The sequence below is a fragment of the Cherax quadricarinatus genome, chromosome 7 (assembly GCF_038502225.1).
Source record: "Cherax quadricarinatus isolate ZL_2023a chromosome 7, ASM3850222v1, whole genome shotgun sequence".
NCBI lineage: Eukaryota > Metazoa > Arthropoda > Malacostraca > Decapoda > Parastacidae > Cherax > Cherax quadricarinatus.
Genome location: NC_091298.1, coordinates 59,092,576 through 59,116,537, shown reverse-complemented (window position 1 = coordinate 59,116,537; position 23,962 = coordinate 59,092,576). Strand labels below are relative to the sequence as shown.

The following is a 23,962-nucleotide window of genomic DNA, read 5'->3' as shown; positions in this document are numbered from 1 at the left end:
TGATGAAAACAATTTATTTTGTAACTATGTATTGATATGTACTATAAAAATTAGCAATTTTTCAAATCAGCACACTGAAAAGCATAGACCCCAGCTTTACAGCATTTCACTAATACAGTGATTTTTCAATTATACTCATTTTTCATTTATTAAGGCTACCTACAATATATTCATCACTCATTATAAGCTAAGTACAAAAATATTTTAAGGTAAGTAATGTGTCTAGGTAGTAGGTTGGTAGATAGCAACTGCCCAGGGAGGTACTACCATCCTGCCAAGTGTGTAAACGGAAGCCTGTACATACTTGTTTTACATGATGGAAGGATTGCTGGTGTCTTTTCTCTGTTTCATAAACATGCAAGATTTCAGGTACATCTTGCTACTTCTACTTACACTTAGGTCACACTAAACGTGTACAAGCATATATATACACACCCCTCTGGGTTTTCTTCTATTTTCTTACTCGTTCTTCTTGTTTATTTCCTCTTATCTCCACGAGGAAGTGGAACAGAATTCTTCCTCTTTAAGCCATGTGTGCTGTAAGAGGCAACTAAAATGCCAGGAGCAAGGGGCTAGTAGCCCCTTCTCCTATATAAATTACTAAATTTAAAAAGAGAAACTTTCGTTTTTTTGGGGCCACCCTGCTTTGGTGGGATATGGCTGGTTTGTTAAAAGAAGAAGTAATGTGTGTACTGTATGTGCATTTTTTAGGCCTAGCTCTACTGCTCACTTAATATATGATAGTGTAAACATGTTATCAGGCTTTTAGATACATTTCAAATTGAAAAAAAAAAAGGCTGTTTCACTTTACAATGGTAGCCCAGAACCTAACCTGCTGTATATGTATCAAGAAATACTTGAAAGCTCACACCACTCTTGTCTTACATATTTGTCCAAAAACTGGTTTTGTTCAAGTATTGGCAGCCAATAAGGAAAGAAGCACAGTAAGACACGAATAGTAGTAACATCACCTCTTTGCAAAGCTTCTGACAAGGAATTCTGAACAACTAATACTTGAGAATAGTTTTCAAAGTATTTTAGTCCTTGACCCGTGGTTACTGGTAATGTTAACAGGTATACAAGATGTTGTATATCTGAAGGGAAGTATTCATGCAATTCTCTGTGCATTTTACTTTTAAGTTCTTCAAAATAGTCCATACTTCCAAATACAGAACTTATTGAATATCTTGTCTCTACAACAATTTTAAACAGAAGCTTTAAACATGAGGAAAATACAGATTTGCTACGGGCTGCAGCATTTATCACTGGAGACTCTGCCCAGAAATTTATTTTATTTCTCTGCTGATGAGCTTCAAATGGAGAATGGTTCTTCATACTCTTGTAACGAGACTGATCCGTGTCAGAAAATTTATGATGCGAGTTAAAGTGAGCAATGCTGAGTACCACATCTTTGCACCAATCACCTGTGTACACAACTTCTGCATACTGAGTGAGGACACGCAGCATCTCATTTTCAAGTGAAGAGGGATACTGTTCGTAGAGTGTGATTGTAATTTCTATTGGGAGAAATTTCTTGTTCGACAACCCTTGTTCTAGCTTATCCCATACTGAGCTGCTTCTGGAAACAAACAATATTAATTGAAGGTAAGTTAAAGAATTGTGTATACTGGACATGTACACTTAACTACGGTAACTATGTAGGTATCTACATGACTTTTGTCTCGCTACATATTTATTTACAAATCAAATACGTACATATATGGGATTGTACTGGAGTCATGATAATACAAAAAAATGGCTACATATTTATTTTCATGTTCTGATTTTCTGAAATATTTGTGTACAAACTAAAAGCAACTAGGAACACCAATATTAGACTTAGGTAAAAGGACACAAGTACAAACTGGTAATTCTACCATTCTACCAACATTATTACCAATATTAATATTAACAATTTTATAATATATAGTACAGTACAAAGAGTACAGTAGGTTATACAAATTTCTATAAACATACATGAAGAACATAAATATGAACTGATGTCTGAAAGATTTTGAGTGAAAATATAGTGCCACACTCAGCAAACAAAAGATTTCTAAATGCTTAATTCTAATTTTGCTTACATAGTAAGAGATTGCAGAAGCTGGGAACATCCCTTAGCATTATGGGGCAATGCAAAGGATAAAAGCGGAAGAATGTCTTCCAAATGGTTAGGTGATATGACGTTTTTCTTGCGGCAGAACTCTAACACTTCAACAGCCAGATCTAATACACGAGGCAGTGGTATGTGCTGAGACCATGCATCCAACTTATGCAATGATTTCAAATCCTACGGAAGAAAATGTCAGCAAAATAAAATTAAAATTTTTCTGATTGAATTCTGGCAAAATGCAAAAGTTCAGCATAATATTTGTTTGTACAGTATGTATTGTAAATGCAAATTTTACCATTTCCTTCAATCTTTAAACCAAATTTGAAAATAAAAATGAGTAACTTCTATTTAAAAAAAAATTACATAGTTAAAAAAATGACTTGGACTACAAGCTTACTGGACAGTCATTGATTATGCTGAGCATTAAGTATTTTAACATTATCCCTTATCACTAGGACTTAATCTAATAAATGAAAAACACTGCATATGCAAGGTTGATATTGGTTGAATGCTAAGGTTGATTCAACGTATCAGTAAACAAAGATTATAATCTGATCAGAATAGTGAATAATGTTTTAGCTATGAAACTGTGCATAACTGATTTTGAATAAGTAAGTAAGTAAGTTTATTCAGGTATACACAAATACAGTTACATAGAATTATCATACATAGCAGCATATGTGTAGAGAACCTAGGATAACCCAAAAAAGTCAGACAGTGAGACTTATTTCCATTGGGGTCCTTGAAACCAATGTCTTTGGTAAAATTAATATAATTGCTCATAATTTATATATGTACATTATAAGAGTACCATACCATTTTATCTTAAAAAGTACATGGAGACCACAGGCTTTTTTTCTTGGTTGTGTCTAGCTACTACCTTATGTATGGTATAGACATCATTCCATCTGAAAAATATAAAATGCTGGTAATATTGCTTATATATAAAATAATAGTTATTATTCACAAATGATAAATATCACCTAAGCCACATCTTCCTGCATTGGCATTCAGAGTCTGCTTCATGACAGTGTTATGAAGTATGAAAAGGAAACCATTCAATGTGAAGAAATATGTATACTGTAACAGGAAAAAACTATCCTATGCAATGGAGTATACAAAAACTATCCTATATTAAGGAATACATCAGGAGAACCATCCTGTGTTAAGGAGTATATATGAAAGGGACACTGTCCTGTGTTATGGATTATTATTATAATTATAATCAAGACTAAGTGTTAAACTTGTGTTTCAGAGTATACGTAACGGGAAAACCATTCTGTTATAATGACAGGAAAAACTAATACATAAGCATAGTTTTTCTTCTAGGCATGTAAAGTGCTGTATACAGTATCTCATTATTCTTATATTCACAAGGAAGCATTAACTTATATGTATTACACAACATCTGAGAATGGGCATCCTTTATAAGTCTTGTATATCATAGTAACCCCACAATGCAGCTGTATCTAATTTTGCTTAAAATTACTTAGTGCAGAGGTAGTGTCAGGCTTACACCTGACAGGACCCCAGGTTATGCCATGAACATGGGGAATATATAATAGCCAAATTCAAATCCAAATACCTACAAAAACCTCTCACATTGATAAACATTTACAGAGTTCCACAGTCAAACATTAGCCAATTTAGTCAAAACCTAGGAAGTATGATAACTGATGCACGCATGAACAAAGATCACTTACTACTCTCAGGTGACTTCAATATAAATCTCCTGCAAGACCAGGACCCACACGTTACTGAATTCACAAACACAATGAGTAACTGTATGTTGCTACCAACAGTAACAAAACCTACAAGAGTTACAGAGACTAGTGTTTCCCTACTTGACCACATCTGGACCAACACCATATCCCCTTTAAAATCAGGCATAATTACAGATAATACCACAGACCACTACCCTACTTTTCTCATAACAACTCTTGGTAAATTACCCCAAGACACTACTAAAGTCACCTTCAGACTTCACAATGAGGCAGCCATTAATAACTTCACAACAGCAGTAGCAAACATTGACTGGCACACTGAGCTAGAAATCTATACAGATATTGACGAATGTATTAATAATTTTCTAAAAAAGACCCAATACCTCTATAACAAGCACTGCCCTAAAAAAACTAAACAGATGACAGCTAAGAGACTGAACAGTCCCTGGTTAACACCCAGCATTCTCAAATCCATAAATACAAAACACCAATATGAAAAACAGTACAGAATGGGTCACATAACCAGAGACCAAACAAAAAGTTACTCGTCAATCCTAACCAGCCTGATAAGAAGGGCAAAAAAATTGTATTATGAGAACAGATTATCCAACTTACGAGATGATATAAAAAAGACCTGGAAAACCCTATCAGAAATTCTAGGAACAAAAATGATATCACGAAATAGCGAAATAAAATTAGCAAAATCAGATGAACCCCAACTCCCACCAACAGAAACAGCAGACTCAATGACTTCTTCTCCACAAAACCTTGCCAATAAAATCCCAAGCTCAGATACCCCACCAAATGACTACCTCACTGGCAACTACCCGAACACACTGTTCCTAGCTCCGACTAACCCATACGAAGTCTCCCTTATTATCAACACGCTAAAAAACAAGGCAGGAGATTTAAATACCTTACCACCCTTTATATACAAAAAAGTGTCACAAGTGCTATCACCAATCATTGCAACACTCTTTAACAAATCCATTGAATCCTCCACCTTCCCTACAGTACTCAAAATAGCAAGGGTCACCCCGATCCACAAAGGAGGAGACCAAACAGAGTTGAATAACTATAGGCCAATATCCAACTTACACCCTCTCTCAAAAATCTTCGAAAAATTAATTCATAAACGAATCTACTCCTACCTTATCTCCCAAAACATACTCAACCCCTGCCAATTTGGATTCAGGCCAAATAAAAATACTAATGATGCTATTATACACATGCTAGAACATATATACACTGCAATAGAGAAAAAAGAAGTCCCACTGGGGATCTTCATTGACTTACGTAAAGCTTTTGATACAGTTAACCATGACTTGCTCCACGTAAAATTGTCACACTATGGTATTAGAGGGCACTCCCTCAAGTCATACCTCAGCAACAGAAGCCAATATGTGTCTGCAAATGGGGCAAACTCTTCTGCACAACCAATTACAGTTGGTGTCCCACAGGGAAGTGTCCTTGGCCCTCTTCTCTTTCTCCTATACATAAATGACCTACCAAATGCTTCGCAATTACTCAAAACCACACTATTTGCAGATGACACTACATACGTCTTCTCCCACCCGAGCCCAGTCACGCTAGCCAATACTGTAAATACCGAATTACAGAAAATATCTACCTGGATGAGGACTAACAAACTTACACTAAACATTGACAAAACCTACTTCATTCAGTTTGGTAACAGAGCTACAGATGTCCCTCTTAACATAATGATAAACGGATCACCTATCACAAAGCTAACAGAGGGAAAATTCTTAGGAATCCACCTTGATAATAGACTCAAATTTCATACACATATACAACAAATTTCTAAGAAAATTTCCAAGACTGTAGGCATACTATCGAAGATACGGTACTATGCTCCACAGTCAGCCCTCCTGGCCCTATATCACTCTCTTATTTACCCCTATCTCACCTATGGAATTTGTGCATGGGGCTCAACAACAAGTAACCATCTCAGACCACTAATTACCCAACAAAAGGCTGCAGTTAGAATGATAACAAATTCTCACTATAGGCAGCACACTCCACCAATATTCAATACACTAAACCTATTCACCATACAAAACATTCATACTTATTACTGCACCTATTACATACATAGAACACTTAACTCTGATATTAACCCTCCCCTCAAACATCTCCTTGCCAACCTCAACAGAACACATGACCATAACACAAGGCACAGATCACTCTTTGATGTTCCTCGTGTCCATCTCACACTATGCAAAAACTCAATGCACATAAAAGGCCCTAAAATCTGGAACTCATTACCTGTAAATATAAAAGAAACACTACCTGTTTATAAATTCAAGTCTCTTCTCAAAGATCACTTACTCACCCAAAACCAAATAAATACTGAATAACTGAACCTTATAAATTGTATATCTTAAATGTTTCTCACAATTATATCACATAAATGTTAAACCTAAAACCCAATCTAACTTTATTATTTTTTAAATACACTACCTAACAGAATACTCCATTCTACTGAATGTACAACAATGCATACAACCATATGACCTGTCTTTGTAATACTCACTTGTGCTTTATAGTAATCTGTTTACATTAAAGTTTTATCACTGATGTCATCATTGCTTAGTTCATCTTAAGTTAATTTTAAGCCAGCCCGTAATGCTATGCATAGTATAAGTGGCTTTGGCATGCTGCTCTTATCTGTATTTTTTGTACCTCTGTATGTGTGCTCAAATTTTTAAATAAATAAATAAATAAACTAGAAAAGATATACAGGAAGGCCCCGCTTTACGGCGTTTCACTTTACGGCGTTCCGCTAATACGGACATTTCAAATTATGACCAAAACTCACTATACGGCTCCCCCCACCTGACTTTCTAATACGGTCACCGTGCCCCACCCTGTTTGTTTACATTCTCCATGAGCTCAGTAAGCACTAAGTCTCTCCATTTTGTCTGGAAACTCCAAAATTTCAAATGTTTTTAAAAGTTATTTCATATTTTATATATACTCTGATAATTATACTTATGTATACCTGTACCTAAATAAACTTACATACATCGAGTCATTTAAATGTCGTATATTACGTTAATATACACATTTTCATTAATCCATCCATGATATTTTTTTCAAAATTATATAATAAACACGATGCATAACATATAAATAAGATAAATACACCCCACAGTAGAATAAATAAACATAAATGTGAGATGTGAGCAGACGACTTCCACAAGTGAAGCCATAATAACAATACTCGCCGAGTCTCATTAAATGTCGTATACATTCCTCGCCCAGCTGCCGGTGAGGGTGGACGTTTTGCTACTCCTCTCTGACAGGCGCAAGTGCTAGCCAGGCTGTCACAATGGTGGTTGGGGTGAGACGCAGAATTAACACTGTCGGCATAGAATTACTGAGAGGTACAATCAATCAAGATTCGGCGTTGACGTTGTTGCCTCTGATTATTCGAGAGACATATGGGATTGAGGATTGCGACCTTTACGGTGTAGCCTTAAATGGAAACTACCGAATGTTCGTGAAACTGCTGTCATCACACGTGTATGAGGATCTACTTGCTCAATATCAGGATGTTGCTATCGAGGTTAACGAGGGCATCCTGGTAAAGATGGTCGATGTTTCGAGTCAATTTACGTATGTAAAGTTACGTAATGTGCCTTTCGAGGCAAATGAAGCTGACCTACGTAGTGTGTTCGGGAAGTTTGGAACTGTACACGTAGCTCAACAAGGCAAGTGGACGGCAGGGGCTTATGTGGGTTATCCGGAAGGTAGTTTTAACCTAAAGATGACTCTGAGGCAACCTATACCTTCGTATGTGTTCTTAGATGAATTTAGGACACAAATACTCGTAACTTACGCTGGCCAACGTAGAACTTGTAGACTGTGTGATGGTTATGATCACATAGCGGCTGAATGTGTGCGGCGGAGGACTGGCCAGGGAATACCAAGAAGTGACATTCCGAGGCGAGGACCTACAGTGACAGATCAGAACCGCCAGGATGGACGTAGGCGTGGTCGGTTGTGGAGTGAGGAAGTGGAGGAAATGCAACGTGAGGTGGAGCATGAGGGTGCAGTGCAGCAATTGAGTGCGTCTGCTGAGGATGTGATCCACGAGGCGGAAAAGGACGTACCAAATGACGTAGAAATTGACGTCGTGCTTGAGACAGTTTTGCAGGAGATGTTCCCTAAATCGGAGGAAGCCTTGACAGAGGTAACGACGGGAGACCAGGTACAGGGACAAGGGGAAGCATGCGGGTCTGAAGAAAGGAATGTAATGTCGGCTTGGCCAAGTAGTGAGAAGGGGAATGAGGTGATAGAGGTGGAGGTGCACAATGAGGAAGGTCAGGAGACTAGCATGGCGGAAGAGGAAGTGTCGAGGAAGCGGGCAGCTGTCACGTCTGACTCGGATGACGTCCTCACTCCAGCACAAAGACCAGGGAAAAAGGCGGGGATTGAAGGTGTGTGTAGAGGCACAGAGAAGAAGAAACGCCAGCAAGGGGTTAGGAGTGGAGGGGATGGGGTGAGTGTCAAGGACGGTGTGTATGAGGTTACTGGACAGCGGAAAAATGTGGTGGGGAAAGGTGGGTGGAAAACGTAAGCAGGCCTAAGGTGTATGACAATTAATGTTAATGGTTTATGTAAAAGTGGTAAGTGTGTATGGTTGCGAGGATTGCTGTATCGTTACAAGGTAGATGTTGCCTTTATACAAGAGCATAACTTGAAAATAGGAAAATTGCTGGAGGTGGATGGATATAGGGCTTTTGTAACTCCAACGACACGTTTAAAAGGTGGAGCAGGTGTTTTAATTCGTGAGGCAAGCCCGTTTGTTTTGCAAAGGTTTGAGGGGGGGGGGGTGAGGGAAGAATAATGAGAGTGGACGGGTGGTGGATGCGTGAACGCGTGTCCTTTGTTGGAGTGTATGCTCCGGCGGAGAACGATGCGAGGGTAAAATCGGCATTTGTAAGGGATGATCTGGTGTATTTCTTGAGAGCACTGCCCAGGGTTGCATTGATTGGGGGAGATTGGAATTGTATAATACGGAGATTTGATGTGATGCCAGCGGGGGCGGGATATTTTTCAAACGTGTTGCGAGACCTGTGTAGAGATATTGGGGTACGAGATGCATTTTGGGGTGGAATAGGTGAAGTGCAACATACGTATGTAAGGAGGGAATACGCAGCTAGACTGGATAGGATCTATATAACGCAAGGGGTTTCGGTGGAGTCTTTTAACACTATAGAAGCAATTTATTCAGATCACAGGGCAGTGGTGGTGGGGGTAGCATGGGACTCGTTAGTGAAACGGTTTGAAAGCTACTGGAAATTAAACACGCGACTCCTTGAGGATGAGGAAGTGGAGGAGGGGTTTGCTTCACTGTGGAGGAAGCTAAGTGAGGAGGCAAAAAGGGTTGATAATGTTGTACGTTGGTGGGACAGTGTGGCCAAGGAGAGGATTCGTAGGTTTTACGTGGGTGAGGGGAAGCGGATAAATCGACTGAAGTATGGATTAACAAATTATTTGGAAAGTAGAATAGGATACTATCATGAACAAGGAGTAGTGGGAGGGGTATTCCAAACAGAGGCAATAGATGATCTGAAGAGCAGGATAAGAGAAGTGCAGGAGGAGAGATTTCATGCGGTGCGGGTGCAGGCGGGTGTGGAGGAAGTGCTTTGGGGGGACAAGCCATCGGCATGTGTGTTGAGGAGACAACAGCAGAGGAGAACAGCGACCACAATAGCAGATTTGGAAGTGCACACTGAGGTGAAAGGGTTTAGGGAGGGGCAGGTGTTAAAAACAACGGAGGTGATGAGTATGTTCGCGGATGCGTGGTATGGGCATTATTGGAAAAGTAAAGGAGTTAATAGGGAGGATCTTGATGGGGTGTGTGCTGTTGAGCCCGTAGCTCTGGGGAGTAAGGACAGGGAAGCTTTGGGTGGTGAGATTGAAGAGGGGGAGATATGGAGAGCGCTTGTAGACATGTGCAGAGGCAAAGCACCAGGTATTGATGGACTACCAAGTGAATTTTACTTAAAACATTGGGATCTGTTAAGGGGTTTTTTAGTAACGCTGTTCAATAGAATGAAAGATGGGGGAGAATTGGGCGAGAAGCAAAGTACAGGGGTGGTAGTGCTTGTGCCCAAGGGTAAGGGGCAGAGTACACTTAAGGATTACAGGGCGATTACTCTCATGTGTGCGGACTATAAATTGTTCGCGAAGATTTTGGGGAATAGGTTAAAATGTGTAGTGGGACGTGTAGTTTCAAAAGGTCAACTAGGGTTGCCAGGACGGTCGATGGTCATGGGGCACGGAATTCTAAAGGGGTTTGTTGAGAGTTTTGAGGGGACGCAGGAAGGAGGGGGTATGGTGGCGATTGATTGGCAGGGTGCTTATGATCAGGTGGAAAGGGAGGGTTTAAGACAGATCCTTAACAAACAAGGTTTTGGGGATGAGATTGTGGGGTGGGTTGAAACGTTGTATAAAGGGGCAAAAGCGAGAATTCAGATCAATGGACGTGTGGGAGGTGTGGTGAACATGGATAGGGGCTTGAGGCAGGGTTGCCCGCTATCACAGTTATTATTTGCATGTGTGCAAGATCCATTTTATAGGTTGGTTGAGACCAGAGTGTGTGGTGGGGAGGGGTCGAGGGAGGGCTTGATTAGGCATCATGTGGTAGGTTACGTGGATGACACGACACTCCTAGTCCGGAAGGGAACAAGATTGGGAGAGTTGGGAGGGGTGGTTGGCATGTTTGGAGGGGCAACAGGCATGACGGTAAACGTTGAGAAAACAAAGATCATGGGGCTAGGGGAGTGGAGAGACAGAGTTGATTGGGACTGTGATGTGGTGAGAAGGCAGGAAGGGCAGTTATTAATATGTGGCATTTTGTATAGAGCGACCATACGGGAGGCTAGGGAGGCGAATTCGTTGAGAATGGTGGAACGCGTGGAACATCGGTTGGGGATGTTGCGGCCTTATCACTTGACATTGTTGCAACGGGCGATTGTTATCAACGTATTGCTGTACAGTAAGGTATGGTATGTAGCAGCAGTTTTTCCATTGCTGAGGGCTGAGATTACTCGTATCCTTAGAAGTGTTTTTAGGTTCTTATGGGGCTCAGGATGTGAATGGATGAAGAGGGAGGTGGTGACTTTGCCGGTGAGGAAGGGAGGTTTAGGTCTGTTGGACCTGGGAAGGAGGGCGAAATGCATTTTTGTCAGGTGGGAGTGGAAAAGATTAGGGGGACAGAGGGGGGCATGCATGCAAAGGTTACATGATATTTTGAGGGGAATGTATGTGGGTGGGGAATGGAGGGAGTGTGAGATTTTGTTGAGGGCACTTTTGTGGGCGCGCGAGCCAGACAAATTAAAGGTGAGGGATTTATATCGAATATTGAGGGTAGAGGAGACGGCCCCAGTTGAGGGGCTGTTCCCGATGTATGCATGGGGAGCTATATGGAGTCTGTTCGGTAAACTAAAGTTAGGGCCCAGGGTGCGAGAGATCATGTTCAAATTTTTACATGGGATTCTGCCTACTGGATCAGTCCTCAGAAACAGACGTGTGGTAGAGGAGGGTTGGTGTGGGTTATGTGGGGAGTTGGAAACAGCCTATCACGTGGTATACTTTTGCGATTATTTGGGGAGTGTGAGGGAATGGCTGGGGAAAGTGGTCAGGAGGATAGGAGGAACTGGGGTGTCAGTGTTGAGAGCGCTGAGTCTTGATATAGGGGGGGTGGGGGAGAATGTGGCACGGGGAGTAGCTTATATCGTGGTGGATTTCGTGTACATATCGTGGGGAATGAGAGGGGTGGATAATGGGGAGACGAGGAAACTAGTTTTAGCGAGGATTTTTTGTAGGACAATGAATAGGAATCGGGGAATTTATGGGAGGAGATGGGAGGGAGCTTTCACAGAAGGTTACAGGTCCATAACTGTTGGGGAGTTGCTAGAGTTGTGAGGGGGGAGGGGAAGTGGGTTAGATTGTTGTGTAAAGCATTAGATAAAAAAACGGGGGGGGTACCAAACGGGCTTGCCAAACGAAAGATGTTGGTTTGGTGTGCATGTGCGTGGGTGAGTGACAAGTGCAAGAGAGAACGATTGTGTGTAATTGGGGTGTGCATGGGAGTGCTGAGTTCATGCATTCTTAATAGTTATTTAATTTGTTAATTAATGCCTTATGCTGAAGGCTATCGTAGTAGCGTATAAAAGTAGAAGTCTGAGAATGCTGCATGGGACAGCAATAAAGTTAGGATTTGACTCCCATTGTAAACTAAGTCAGTTTCTAATGTATATATATACATATGTATATATAAATAATATTAGGACAGCAGCTGGCGTTTTCACTACTGTAGAGTTGTTATTGTTTTCAATTTAATATGTTCTTAAGTTTAATTTAGTATGGTTAGTTTATAAGTTACATAAACAACGGTGAAATGCTGTACATTTTGGTGAGCTGGGGTAAATAGGGGGGGGTTATACTGCTTGCATTTTTGCGGTATGTAATTATTGTGTGTGGATATTGAAATTAGCAGTTGGGAAGGAGTCAGAGGATTCTTTATTTTGTATTACTTGAATAGTTATATTTTGTAGTTATGAATTATGTATATGGCAGTATTCACCTATCAGCTGCATGACATATTACTGCATATTGCAGTGTCGATGCTCTCATATTGTATGCTTTTGTTAATGTATTGTATGTTATAGATAAAATATAAAAAAAAAAAAAAAATGTCGTATATTACGGTAATATACACATTTTCATTAATCCAGCCATGATATTTTTTTCAAAATTATATAATAAACACGATGCATAACATATAAATAAGATAAATACACCCCACAGTAGAATAAATAAACATAAATGTGAGATGTGAGCAGACGACTTCCACAAGTGACGCCATAGTAACAATAGTCACGGAGTCTCATTAAATGTCGTATATTACGGTAATATACACATTTTCATTAATCCATCCATGATATTTTTTTCAAAATTATATAATAAACACGATGCATAACATATAAATAAGATAAATACACCCCACAGTAGAATAAATAAACATAAATGTGAGCTGTGGTAGCAGACGACTTCCACAAGTGGTGATAATAACAATAGTCACGGAGTCTCATTAAATGTCGTATATTACGGTAATATACACATTTTCATTAATCCAGCCATGATATTTTTTTCAAAATTATATAATAAACACGATACATAACATAAAAAGATGATAAATACACCCCACAATAGAATAAATAAACATAAATATAAGATGTGGGAGCCTGGTTTGTTTACATAACTCTGCTTCTGTTACCTCATGTACTCATTCTTTCTCTCTCTCATTTATTCGTTTTATCTCATTTACTTACTCCTGACCCTACATTAAGACTACAAATATTTTAAGGTAAGTAATGAGTGAACTGTATATACATTTTATCGCTCTGGGATGCTTAAATATCATAGAATAGTATGTGTGGGTGGGGTGGCCTGTAAGGTAGCCTGGCTATTACAATACATACCACACTTGATTTCTTACAATAAATACTACTTGTCTCACCCTAGATTAAGACTATAAATATTTTAAGGTAAGTAATGAGTGCACTATGTGTGTATTGTACCTTTTTATTGTTTTTTGATGCCTGGTTCTATTGCTAACTTTATATATGTTAGTGTAAACTTGTTATCTAGTGTTTGTATGCATTTATAAGTGGAAAAAAAGGGTGTTCCACTTTACGGCGATTTCTGCTTTACGGCGGTAGCCTGGAACCTAACCCGCCGTATAAGTGGGGCCTTCCTGTACCTGGATTACCTGGAGAGCATTTCAAGGGTCAACGCCCCCGTGGCTCGGTCTGAGACCAGGCCTCATGGTGGATCAGGGTCTGATCAACCAGGCACTCTCAGGAACTCTCCCAATACTTGCTGCTCTTCTTCCCTAGCAGCAAATACTGTAGATACCTAGATACTTATGGCTGAGTAAGTTTATTCAGGTACAGGTATGCATAAATACAGTTATGTATATAAATTATCATACATAGCAACCTAGATTACGTAGGATAACCCAAAAGAGTCAGGCTTATTTCCACTGGGTTCCACTGGGACCTAGTTATTAGTAAGTAAGTACTTGGGTGTTAGCTGACTATCGCAAGTAATATCCTAGGGAGGATGATCAAAGGGCCTCCATAGGTTGTTCTGAGTTACTAATAATTCGAATACAATTTTCTTCTTTAAAGAGTTAGTCTATAGTTATGAGGTGTATCCTGGGGAGGACCAAATTGGACCCCAATAGAAATAAGCCACACTGCCTGGCTTTCTCGGTTTATTCTGGGTTATATGGGACAGATACTAGTATTATTATATTAATAAACAAGTGCTATATTATTTTATTTTGCCACCGAAGTGGCTAGTTTATTGTGCATCCCATATCCATCCTGTGGATGGTAGCACAAGAACATATGGATACACGAAAGGCCTAGGAACTAGGCTCCAAAAGGGTTAACAGGTGTACATTTGGATTTATATCTATATATCTGCAGTTCACTTGTCTGTTACAAGCAAATTTAGGAAATTTACTTAGTATATCTGGTATCTTATGTATACTCCTTAGTGTTACGTAGACTGTAAGCCAATAATGTTAAGTTGGCCCATAATGCCTAGGCATAATAGAGGCTCTCTTTGCATTGCAACCCACTATATTAAATACAAAATCTCAATGTACTGTTTGCAAAGACATAAAATAAATAAATAAAAATAAATAAAAATTAATAAGATATCTTGACATGTCACTGTCTTTCTGTATTCCTCAATAAGTGGACAATTAAGTAATTTGGAATATAGAATAAGAATTATTATTAGTCTGCCTGAAATGCCTAGGCTTGCTAGTGGCCTTCTTTGTAACTGTTTGTAATCATTACAGAGAAATAAACAATTCAATTCAATAGTGTTCAAGATAGTGACCATATACCTGACCACATAATTTGCAAGTGCACACACCACACACTATTACTCAACAAGTGCACACACTATCACTCAACAAGTGCACACACTATCACTCAAGTGCACACACCACACACTATGACTCAACAAGTGCACACACCACACACTATCACTCAACAAGTGCACACACCACACACTATCACTCAACAAGTGCACACACCACACACTATCACTCAACAAGTGCACACACTATCACTCAAGTGCACACACCACACATTATCACTCAACAAGTGCACACCACCACACATTATCACTTAACAAGTGCACACACCACACACTATCACTCAACAAGTGCACACACCACACACTATCACTCAACAAGTGCACACACCACACATTATCACTCAACAAGTGCACACACCACACACTATCACTCAACAAGTGCACACACTATCACTCAACAAGTGCACACACCACACATTATCACTCAACAAGTGCACACACCACACACTATCACTCAACAAGTGCACACACCACACACTCACTCAACAAGTGCACACACCACACATTATCACTCAACAAGTGCACACACCACACATTATCACTCAACAAGTGCACACACCACACATTATCACTCAACAAGTGCACACACCACACATTATCACTCAACAAGTGCACACACCACACACTATCACTCAACAAGTGCACACGCCACACATTATCACTCAACAAGTGCACACACTATCACTTAGAATACACTTCTGCTGTTACTGACTTAACCTATATATAAATCACACACGACTGCATCCTTAGGTCTCTTCAACATCTGAGAAACAACGATGAGATGAGTAACATTCTTGTTCATGAATAGTATACCTGGAGTTTACCTGGAGAGAGTTTCGGGGGTCAACGCCCCCGCGGCCCGGTCTGTGACCAGGCCTCCTGGTGGATCAGCCCCTGATCAACCAGGCTGTTGCTGCTGGCTGCACGCAAACCAACGTACGAGCCACAGCCCGGCTGATCAGGAACTGACTTTAGGTGCTTGTCCAGTGCCAGCTTGAAGACTGCCAGGGGTCTGTTGGTAATCCCCCTTATGTGTGCTGGAGGCAGTTGAACAGTCTTGGGCCCCTGACACTTATTGTATGGTCTCTTAACGTGCTAGTGACACCCCTGCTTTTCATTGGGGGGATGGTGCATCATCTGCCAAGTCTTTTGCTTTCGTAGTGAGTGATTTTCGTGTGCAAGTTCGGTACTAGTCCCTCTAGGATTTTCCAGGTGTATATAATCATGTATCTCTCCCTCCTGCGTTCCAGGGAATACAGGTTTAGAAACCTCAAGCGCTCCCAGTAATTGAGGTGTTTTATCTCCGTTATGCGCGCCGTGAAAGTTCTCTGTACATTTTCTAGGTCGGCAATTTCACCTGCCTTGAAAGGTGCTGTTAGAGTGCAGCAATATTCCAGCCTAGATAGAACAAGTGACCTGAAGAGTGTCATCATGGGCTTGGCCTCCCTAGTTTTGAAGGTTCTCATTATCCATCCTGTCATTTTTCTAGCAGATGCGATTGATACAATGTTATGGTCCTTGAAGGTGAGATCCTCCGACATAATCACTTCCAGGTCTTTGACGTTGGTGTTTCGCTCTATTTTGTGGCCAGAATTTGTTTTGTACTCTGATGAAGATTTAATTTCCTCATGTTTACCATATCTGAGTAATTGAAATTTCTCATCGTTGAACTTCATATTGTTTTCCGCAGCCCACTGAAAGATTTGGTTGCTGTCCGACTGGAGCCTTGCAGTGTCTGCAATGGAAGACACTGTCATGCAGATTCGGGTGTCATCTGCAAAGGAAGACACGGTGCTGTGGCTGACATCCTTGTCTATGTTGGATATGAGGATGAGGAACAAGATGGGAGCTAGTACTGTGCCTTGTGGAACAGAGCTTTTCACCGTAGCTGCCTCGGACTTTACTCTGTTGACGACTACTCTCTGTGTTCTGTTAGTGAGGAAATTATAGATCCATCGACCGACTTTTCCTGTTATTCCTTTAGCACGCATTTTGTGCGCTATTACGCCATGGTCACACTTGTCGAAGGCTTTTGCAAAGTCTGTATATATTACATCTGCATTCTTTTTGTCTTCTAGTGCATTTAGGACCTTGTCGTAGTGATCCAATAGTCGAGACAGACAGGAGCGACCTGTTCTAAACCCATGTTGCCCTGGGTTGTGTAACTGATGGGTTTCTAGATGGGTGGTGATCTTGCTTCTTAGGACCCTTTCAAAGATTTTTATGATATGGGATGTTAGTGCTATTGGTCTGTAGTTCTTTGCTATTGCTTTACTGCCCCCTTTGTGGAGTGGGGCTATGTCTGTTGTTTTTAGTAACTGAGGGACGACCCCCGTGTCCATGCTCCCTCTCCATAGGATGGAAAAGGCTCGTGATAGGGGCTTCTTGCAGTTCTTGATGAACACAGAGTTCCATGAGTCTGGCCCTGGGGCAGAGTGCATGGGCATGTCATTTATCGCCTGTTCGAAGTCATTTGGCGTCAGGATAACATCGGATAGGCTTGTGTTAATCAAATTTTGTGGCTCTCTCATAAAAAATTCATTTTGATCTTCGACTCTCAGTCTGGTTAGCGGCTTGCTAAAAACTGAGTCATATTGGGACTTGAGTAGCTCACTCATTTCCTTGCTGTCATCTGTGTAGGACCCATCTTGTTTAAGTAGGGGCCCAATACTGGACGTTGTTCTCGATTTTGATTTGGCATAGGAGAAGAAATACTTTGGGTTTCTTTCGATTTCATTTATGGCTTTTAGTTCTTCCCGCGATTCCTGACTCCTAAAGGATTCTTTTAGCTTAAGGTCGATGCTTGCTATTTCTCTGACCAGTGTCTCCCTACGCATTTCAGATATATTGACCTCTTTTAGCCGCTCTGTTATTCTTTTCCATCGCCTGTAAAGGGAGCGCCTGTCTCTTTCTATTTTACATCTACTCCTCTTTTTTCTTAGAGGAATAAGCCTTGTGCATACATCGAGTGCCACCGAGTTAATCTGTTCTAGGCATAAGTTGGGGTCTGTGTTGCTTAGTGTATCTTCCCAGCTTATATCGGTTAGGACTTGGTTTACTTGGTCCCACTTTATGTTTTTGTTATTGAAGTTGAATTTGGTGAATGCTCCCTCGTGACTAGTCTCATTTTGTCGGTCTGGGGCTCCACGCATACATGTCTGAACCTCAATTATGTTGTGATCTGAGTATATTGTTTTTGATATGGTGACATTTCTTATCAGATCATCATTGTTAGTGAAGATGAGGTCTAGTGTATTCTCCAGTCTAGTAGGCTCTATTATTTGCTGGTTTAAATTGAATTTTGTGCAGAGATTTAAAACCTCGTGTGAGTGTGTGTTTTCATCAGAGCTGCCTCCTGGTGTTATTACTGCAACAATATTATTTGCTATATTCCTCCATTTTAGGTGCCTTAAGTTGAAATCCCCCAGGAGCAAGATGTTGGGTGCAGGAGCTGGAAGATTTTCCAGACAGTGGTCAATTTTTAACAGCTGTTCCTGGAATTGCTGGGATGTTGCATCCGGAGGCTTGTAGACTACCACAATGACTAGGTTTTGGTTCTCGACCTTTACTGCTAAAACTTCCACTACATCATTTGAGGCATTAAGCAGTTCTGTGCAAACAAGTGAGTCTGCAATGTACAGGCCAACCCCCCCCTTTTGCCTGTTCACTCTGTCACATCTGTATAGGTTGTAACCTGGGATCCATATTTCGTTGTCCAAGTGATCCTTTATGTGGGTCTCAGTGAAAGCCGCGAACATTGCCTTTGCCTCTGCAAGCAGTCCACGGATGAAAGGTATTTTGTTGTTTGTTGCTGGCTTTAGACCCTGTATATTTGCAAAGAAGAATGTTATCGGACTGGTGGTATTGTTGGTACTGGGGGGGGATTTTTTTTCCGGCATTAGTATCTGTATCTGTTGGTTTGGAGTGGAGGCCATCGACTGTGGTTCCACTCCAGGAATGACTGGATTTGGTGTACGATTTCTGCCATTTCCTGCCAGTTTTTTTTCCTTCCTGGCACTTAAAAACCTCTCCCTCTTGAGTGGCTGTGGCTACCCAGGTTTTCCCATGGCCTGGATGTTTTGTATCTTTTTGTCCCCTTTAGATGGTATGCCTGGCAATTTAAGTTATAGCACAGTCTTTCCTGTACTGAAGAGGTACACATTTCAGGGTGAAAAAGCTTACAGGAAGGGAGTTTGCATTATCCTGTTGTCATATGGGCATGGCATTTTCTAGGGTGGTCATAGTTGCATGTCCCATCTGTTTTTCCAGATTTCCCATGCCAGCAGATACCAAGTGCATAGTATGTGCACAGGCTTGGTTTCCGCTTGCCTTGGGTTTCTGTGACTGTATTCCCTGTTGGTGCATGTTTCCCTGTCTTACTTCTATCATCCCTAGCACGAACAATGGAGCTCCCACCAGTTGTTTTTGGTAATTTATCCTCAGTATTGCTATTGGAGTCCTCTTGTTTGCTATTTCCTGCGGTATTTCTAGTTTGCAATATTGGTTTTATCTTATCTTTGACTACACTTGTTTCCCTACTATGGCTCCTGTCCCCTATGAGGTCATTTATATGTATTCCTTCCTGCGTATAATTCCCGACTACCTGGACAAATTCTCCAGCTTCACCATTACTGTCTCCCAGGACAGCACCTCCAGCTTCACCATTACTGTCTCCCAGGACAGTATCTCCAGCTTCACCATTACTGTCTCCCAGGACAGTATCTCCAGCTTCACCATTACTGTCTCCCAGGACAGCACCTCCCGCTTCACCATTACTGTCTCCCAGGACAGCACTATCAGCCCCACATTTACTGACTACCAGGACATCACCTCCAGCCTTACAGTTTGTGACTACATGGCCAGCATCAAGGGCAGTACCATTCAGCCCAGGCTTTTTATGTTCCCATCTGTTGTAGAAAGCTTCCAGGTTTTCTATGAAAGCAGCTTTGATGTTGTCCTCTTTTAATACCCTTGTGATTTTAGTCCACAGATTTTCCTCATTTGGGCATACCCAAAAACACTTCCCTGTTTTAATACTGCTTGTAGCTAGTTCTTGGATATCTGCACAAGGGGCGTGACACCAATTTCCACAAAAATGACAATTTATCCATGTGGAAGCCCGTTTGTTTGACTGACCACAGACTACACACAGCTTCATAATGATTTGAATGGTTGATTTACTGCAATTCTACTAGCAACCTCTTGAATATTCTATTAATAACCTCCTTAAATGAAGCTCTAGCTATTTGTATTTCTGTTTCTAACTGTTTTTGTATATTGGACAGCTTACCGTCACGTTCCTGATTTTTAATGTTTGTGTTTATAAGGGCGCCTACAACCCCATCCGTTTACAGTCTGCTTTATTGTCCAACGAAACCGTTTGAAACCAGTCAAGGGTTCGGACCAGTCAAGGGTTTGGACCAGTCAAGGGTTCGGACCAGTCAAGGGTTTGGACCAGTCAAGGGTTCGGACCAGTCAAGGGTTTGGACCAGTCAAGGGTTCGGACCAGTCGATCTGATCTGATCAGTGGGTCACTTATTTAAACATACTGGTCGGTGATTTGAGCTAGCACATGAAGGCTCTACTGGAAATTATCTACCCGAGTAATATGTGATTTGACTGATACAAAAGTATAACTTGCGTGTTGAAGAAATCGGTGACTGCTGGCACTCCTACAATGACGAACGGTCGACCTCCACCCTTGTTTATCAATCGCTGTATCTAGCTTTTCTATTTTTTTTTTCCGTCACCACCACAATAAATGCTATATTATCACTATAGTTGACTGGTGCAAATTTTGGAGGAAGGACGCTTTTTCTGTAGTAATAATTGCTTCTCGTTGTGTATATTGCGACCGCTGGTAACTACAGGTTATATGAAATTCACAGTAACGTCTGGTAATTCAAGAAAAAGAAACTAATGAAAGTCACTCCACTCCACTAAGTACCATTATAATACTGGTTAGTTGCTACTACAACACTGTATTCTGCTATTCACTGGTATCACTAGATTATATGCGAGTACACTAGCAGGCCAGTAAGATTATTAAAACAGCTGACCTGCGGTAAGTTTCTGGCGACTTCTGGCACCTGCCTCTATAGGCTTATCACTTCATTTACAAATTCACCTGTTTTCAAATGACACTTTAGCCTTTATCATCAATATACTAGGGAGCCACCGTAGTATACACTATACACTATGTATACTCAATGTTATCAGGGAGACTTTCTTTCCTCTGACACGAAAAGTTCAATTATTATTATTTTTTTTTTCACCCGGGACACAGGCCTATGATTCCCCTCTGGCAGTAAACTCTATCTGAGTAGGGAATCAGCTGTAGTTTACTCCAGCGACTAATGTAACAGAAATGTGAACTTTGCCTCGGTGGTCTGGTGGGTAAAGCCCTCGCTCACACACGGAGGACCCGGGTTCGATTCCCGGAGGGGTGGAAACATTTCGAAGTGTTTCCTTACACCTATTGTCCAGTTCACCTAGCAGCAAGTAGGTGTTAGTCGACTGGTGTGGGTCGCATCCTGGGGGACAAGATTGAGGACCACAATGGAAATAAGTTAAGATAAGATTTCGTTCGGATTTTTAACCCCGGAGGGTTAGCCACCCAGGATAACCCAAGAAAGTAAGATAAGATAAGATAAGATAAGATTTCGTTCGGATTTTTAACCCCGGAGGGTTAGCCACCCAGGATAACCCAAGAAAGTCAGTGCGTCATCGAGGACTGTCTAACTTATTTCCATTGGGGTCCTTAATCTTGTTCCCCAGGATGCGACCCACACCAGTCGACTAACACCCAGGTACCTATTTGCTGCTAGGTGAACAAGACAATAGGTGTAAGGAAACGTGTCGAATGTTTCCACCCGCCGGGAATCGAACCTGAGCCCTCCGTGTGTGAAGCGGGAGCTTTAGCCACCAGTAAGTAAGTTTATTCAGGTATACACAAATACAGTTACATAGAATTATCATACATAGCAGCATGTGTGTAGAGAACCTAGGATAACCCAAAAAAGTCAGACAGAGTGACTTATTTCCATTGGGGTGACTCACTGACTTTCTTGGTTTATCCTGGGTGGCTAACCCTCCGGGGTTAAAAATCCGAACGAAATCTTATCTTACCTTCAATGGTATCCGCTCTGTTACTTTCAGTGTTACCGTCTGCGTTCCTATGTTACCTTCAGTGTTATCTGAGTCTTGTTGTGTTACCTTCAGTGTTATAATAATAATAATAATAATAATAATAATAATAATAATAATAATAATAATAATATCTTTATTTACTACAAGTACATGTACATGGTATACAGACCTAGCTGACAATCTGAGTCTTGTTGAGTTACCTTCTGTGTTATCTGCTGTGTTGCCTTCAGTGTTATCTGCTGTGTTGCCTTCAGTGTTATCTGCTGTGTTGCCTTCAGTGTTATCTGCCATGTTGCTGTGTTACCTTCAGTGTACCCCTCAAGGGAGGTTCCTTGACGTTGGTGAGGAGCTCTTGATCTAGGAAATTGGATCTGTGCTCCGGTTCCCTGAATTGAACCTGAATGCCTTCCATCCCCCCACATGAGCTGTATAATCCTACGGGTTTAGCGCTCCCCATGATTATAATTATAAAATTATATACCTTCAGTGTTATCTGCTGTTACCTCCAGTGTTATCTGCTGTGTTACCTCCAGTGTTATCTGCTGTGTTACCTCCAGTGTTATCTGCTGTTACCTTCAGTGTTCTCTGCTGTGTTACCTTCAGTGTTATCCGTTGTGTTACCTTCAGTGTTATCTGCTGTTACCTTCAGTATTATCTGCTGTTACCTTCAGTGTTATCTGCTGTGTTACCTTCAGTGTTATCTGCTGTGTTACCTCCAGTGTTATCTGCTGTGTTACCTTCAGTGTTATCTGCTGTGTTACCTCCAGTGTTATCTGCTGTTACCTTCAGTGTTATCTGCTGTGTTACCTTCAGTGTTATCTGCTGTTACCTTCAGTGTTATCTGCTGTGTTACCTTCAGTGTTATCTGCTGTTACCTTCAGTGTTATCCGTTGTGTTACCTTCAGTGTTATCTGCTGTTACCTTCAGTGTTATCTGCTGTGTTACCTTCAGTGTTATCTGCTGTTACCTTCAGTGTTATCTGCTGTGTTACCTTCAGTGTTATCTGCTGTTACCTTCAGTGTTATCTGCTGTGTTACCTTCAGTGTTATCTGCTGTTACCTTCAGTGTTATCCGTTGTGTTACCTTCAGTGTTATCTGCTGTTACCTTCAGTGTTATCTGCTGTATTACCTTCAGTGTTATCTGCTGTTACCTTCAGTGTTATCTGCTGTTACCTTCAGTGTTATCTGCTGTATTACCTTCAGTGTTATCTGCTGTTACCTTCAGTGTTATCTGCTGTTACCTTCAGTGTTATCTGCTGTATTACCTTCAGTGTTATCTGCTGTTACCTTCAGTGTTATCTGCTGTATTACCTTCAGTGTTATCTGCTGTTACCTTCAGTGTTATCCGTTGTGTTACCTTCAGTGTTATCTGCTGTTACCTTCAGTGTTATCCGTTGTGTTACCTTCAGTGTTATCTGCCATGTTGCCTTCAATATTACCCGCTGTATTATTTACGCTGTGTTGCTATGTTTCCTTCTATATTCCTGTGTTACTCTCAGTGTTATCTTCAGCGTTTGTTGATGGTTCTCACCTGTGCACCTACTGAGTGGCTAATGAGTACTTACTCTGCAGAGTACCTACTGAGTACCTAGTGAGTATCTGATTACCTACTGCGTATCTACTGAGTACCTACTAAGTACCTAATGAATATGAGTACTTACTTAGTACTTAAAACTCTATTTTAATTTGTTTTCTCTATTTTTTAAGGTAACTCCATAGAACTTTAATAATAGGCTCATGATTACATTCTTAACTTAAAAATAAAAAATAATTGAAATCGGGCTATTATTTAATTTATCCTAAATACTGTGTTACCTTCAGTGTTATCTGCCATGTTGCCTTCAATATTACCCGCTGTATTATTTACGCTGTGTTTCCTTCTATATTCCTGTGTTACTCTCAGTGTTATCTTCAGCGTTTGTTGATGTTTCTCACCTGTATTATTCAAATGGCTTCAGGAAGAAATCCAAATATTCTTCCT

General features: G+C 40.8%; 1 protein-coding gene across 8 annotated transcripts; it reads right to left on the bottom strand.

The window, feature by feature from the left end:
* LOC128686993 (uncharacterized) lies at positions 1 to 23,962 on the bottom strand. Of its 8 annotated transcripts, none has more exons than XM_070082540.1 (4): positions 23,917 to 23,962; positions 2,930 to 3,021; positions 2,085 to 2,290; positions 1 to 1,579 (listed from the first exon to the last, which is right to left on the bottom strand). In XM_070082540.1, exons 2-4 carry the CDS (start codon positions 2,930 to 2,932, stop codon positions 847 to 849), a joined length of 942 nt encoding a protein of 313 aa, XP_069938641.1. In that variant the 5' UTR covers positions 2,933 to 3,021; positions 23,917 to 23,962; the 3' UTR covers positions 1 to 846. The 8 variants fall into 8 exon arrangements, with proteins under 8 accessions (XP_069938641.1, XP_069938637.1, XP_069938640.1 ...); XM_070082536.1 differs by having other exon boundaries at positions 23,797 to 23,927; XM_070082539.1 differs by lacking the exon at positions 23,917 to 23,962 and adding an exon at positions 23,547 to 23,580.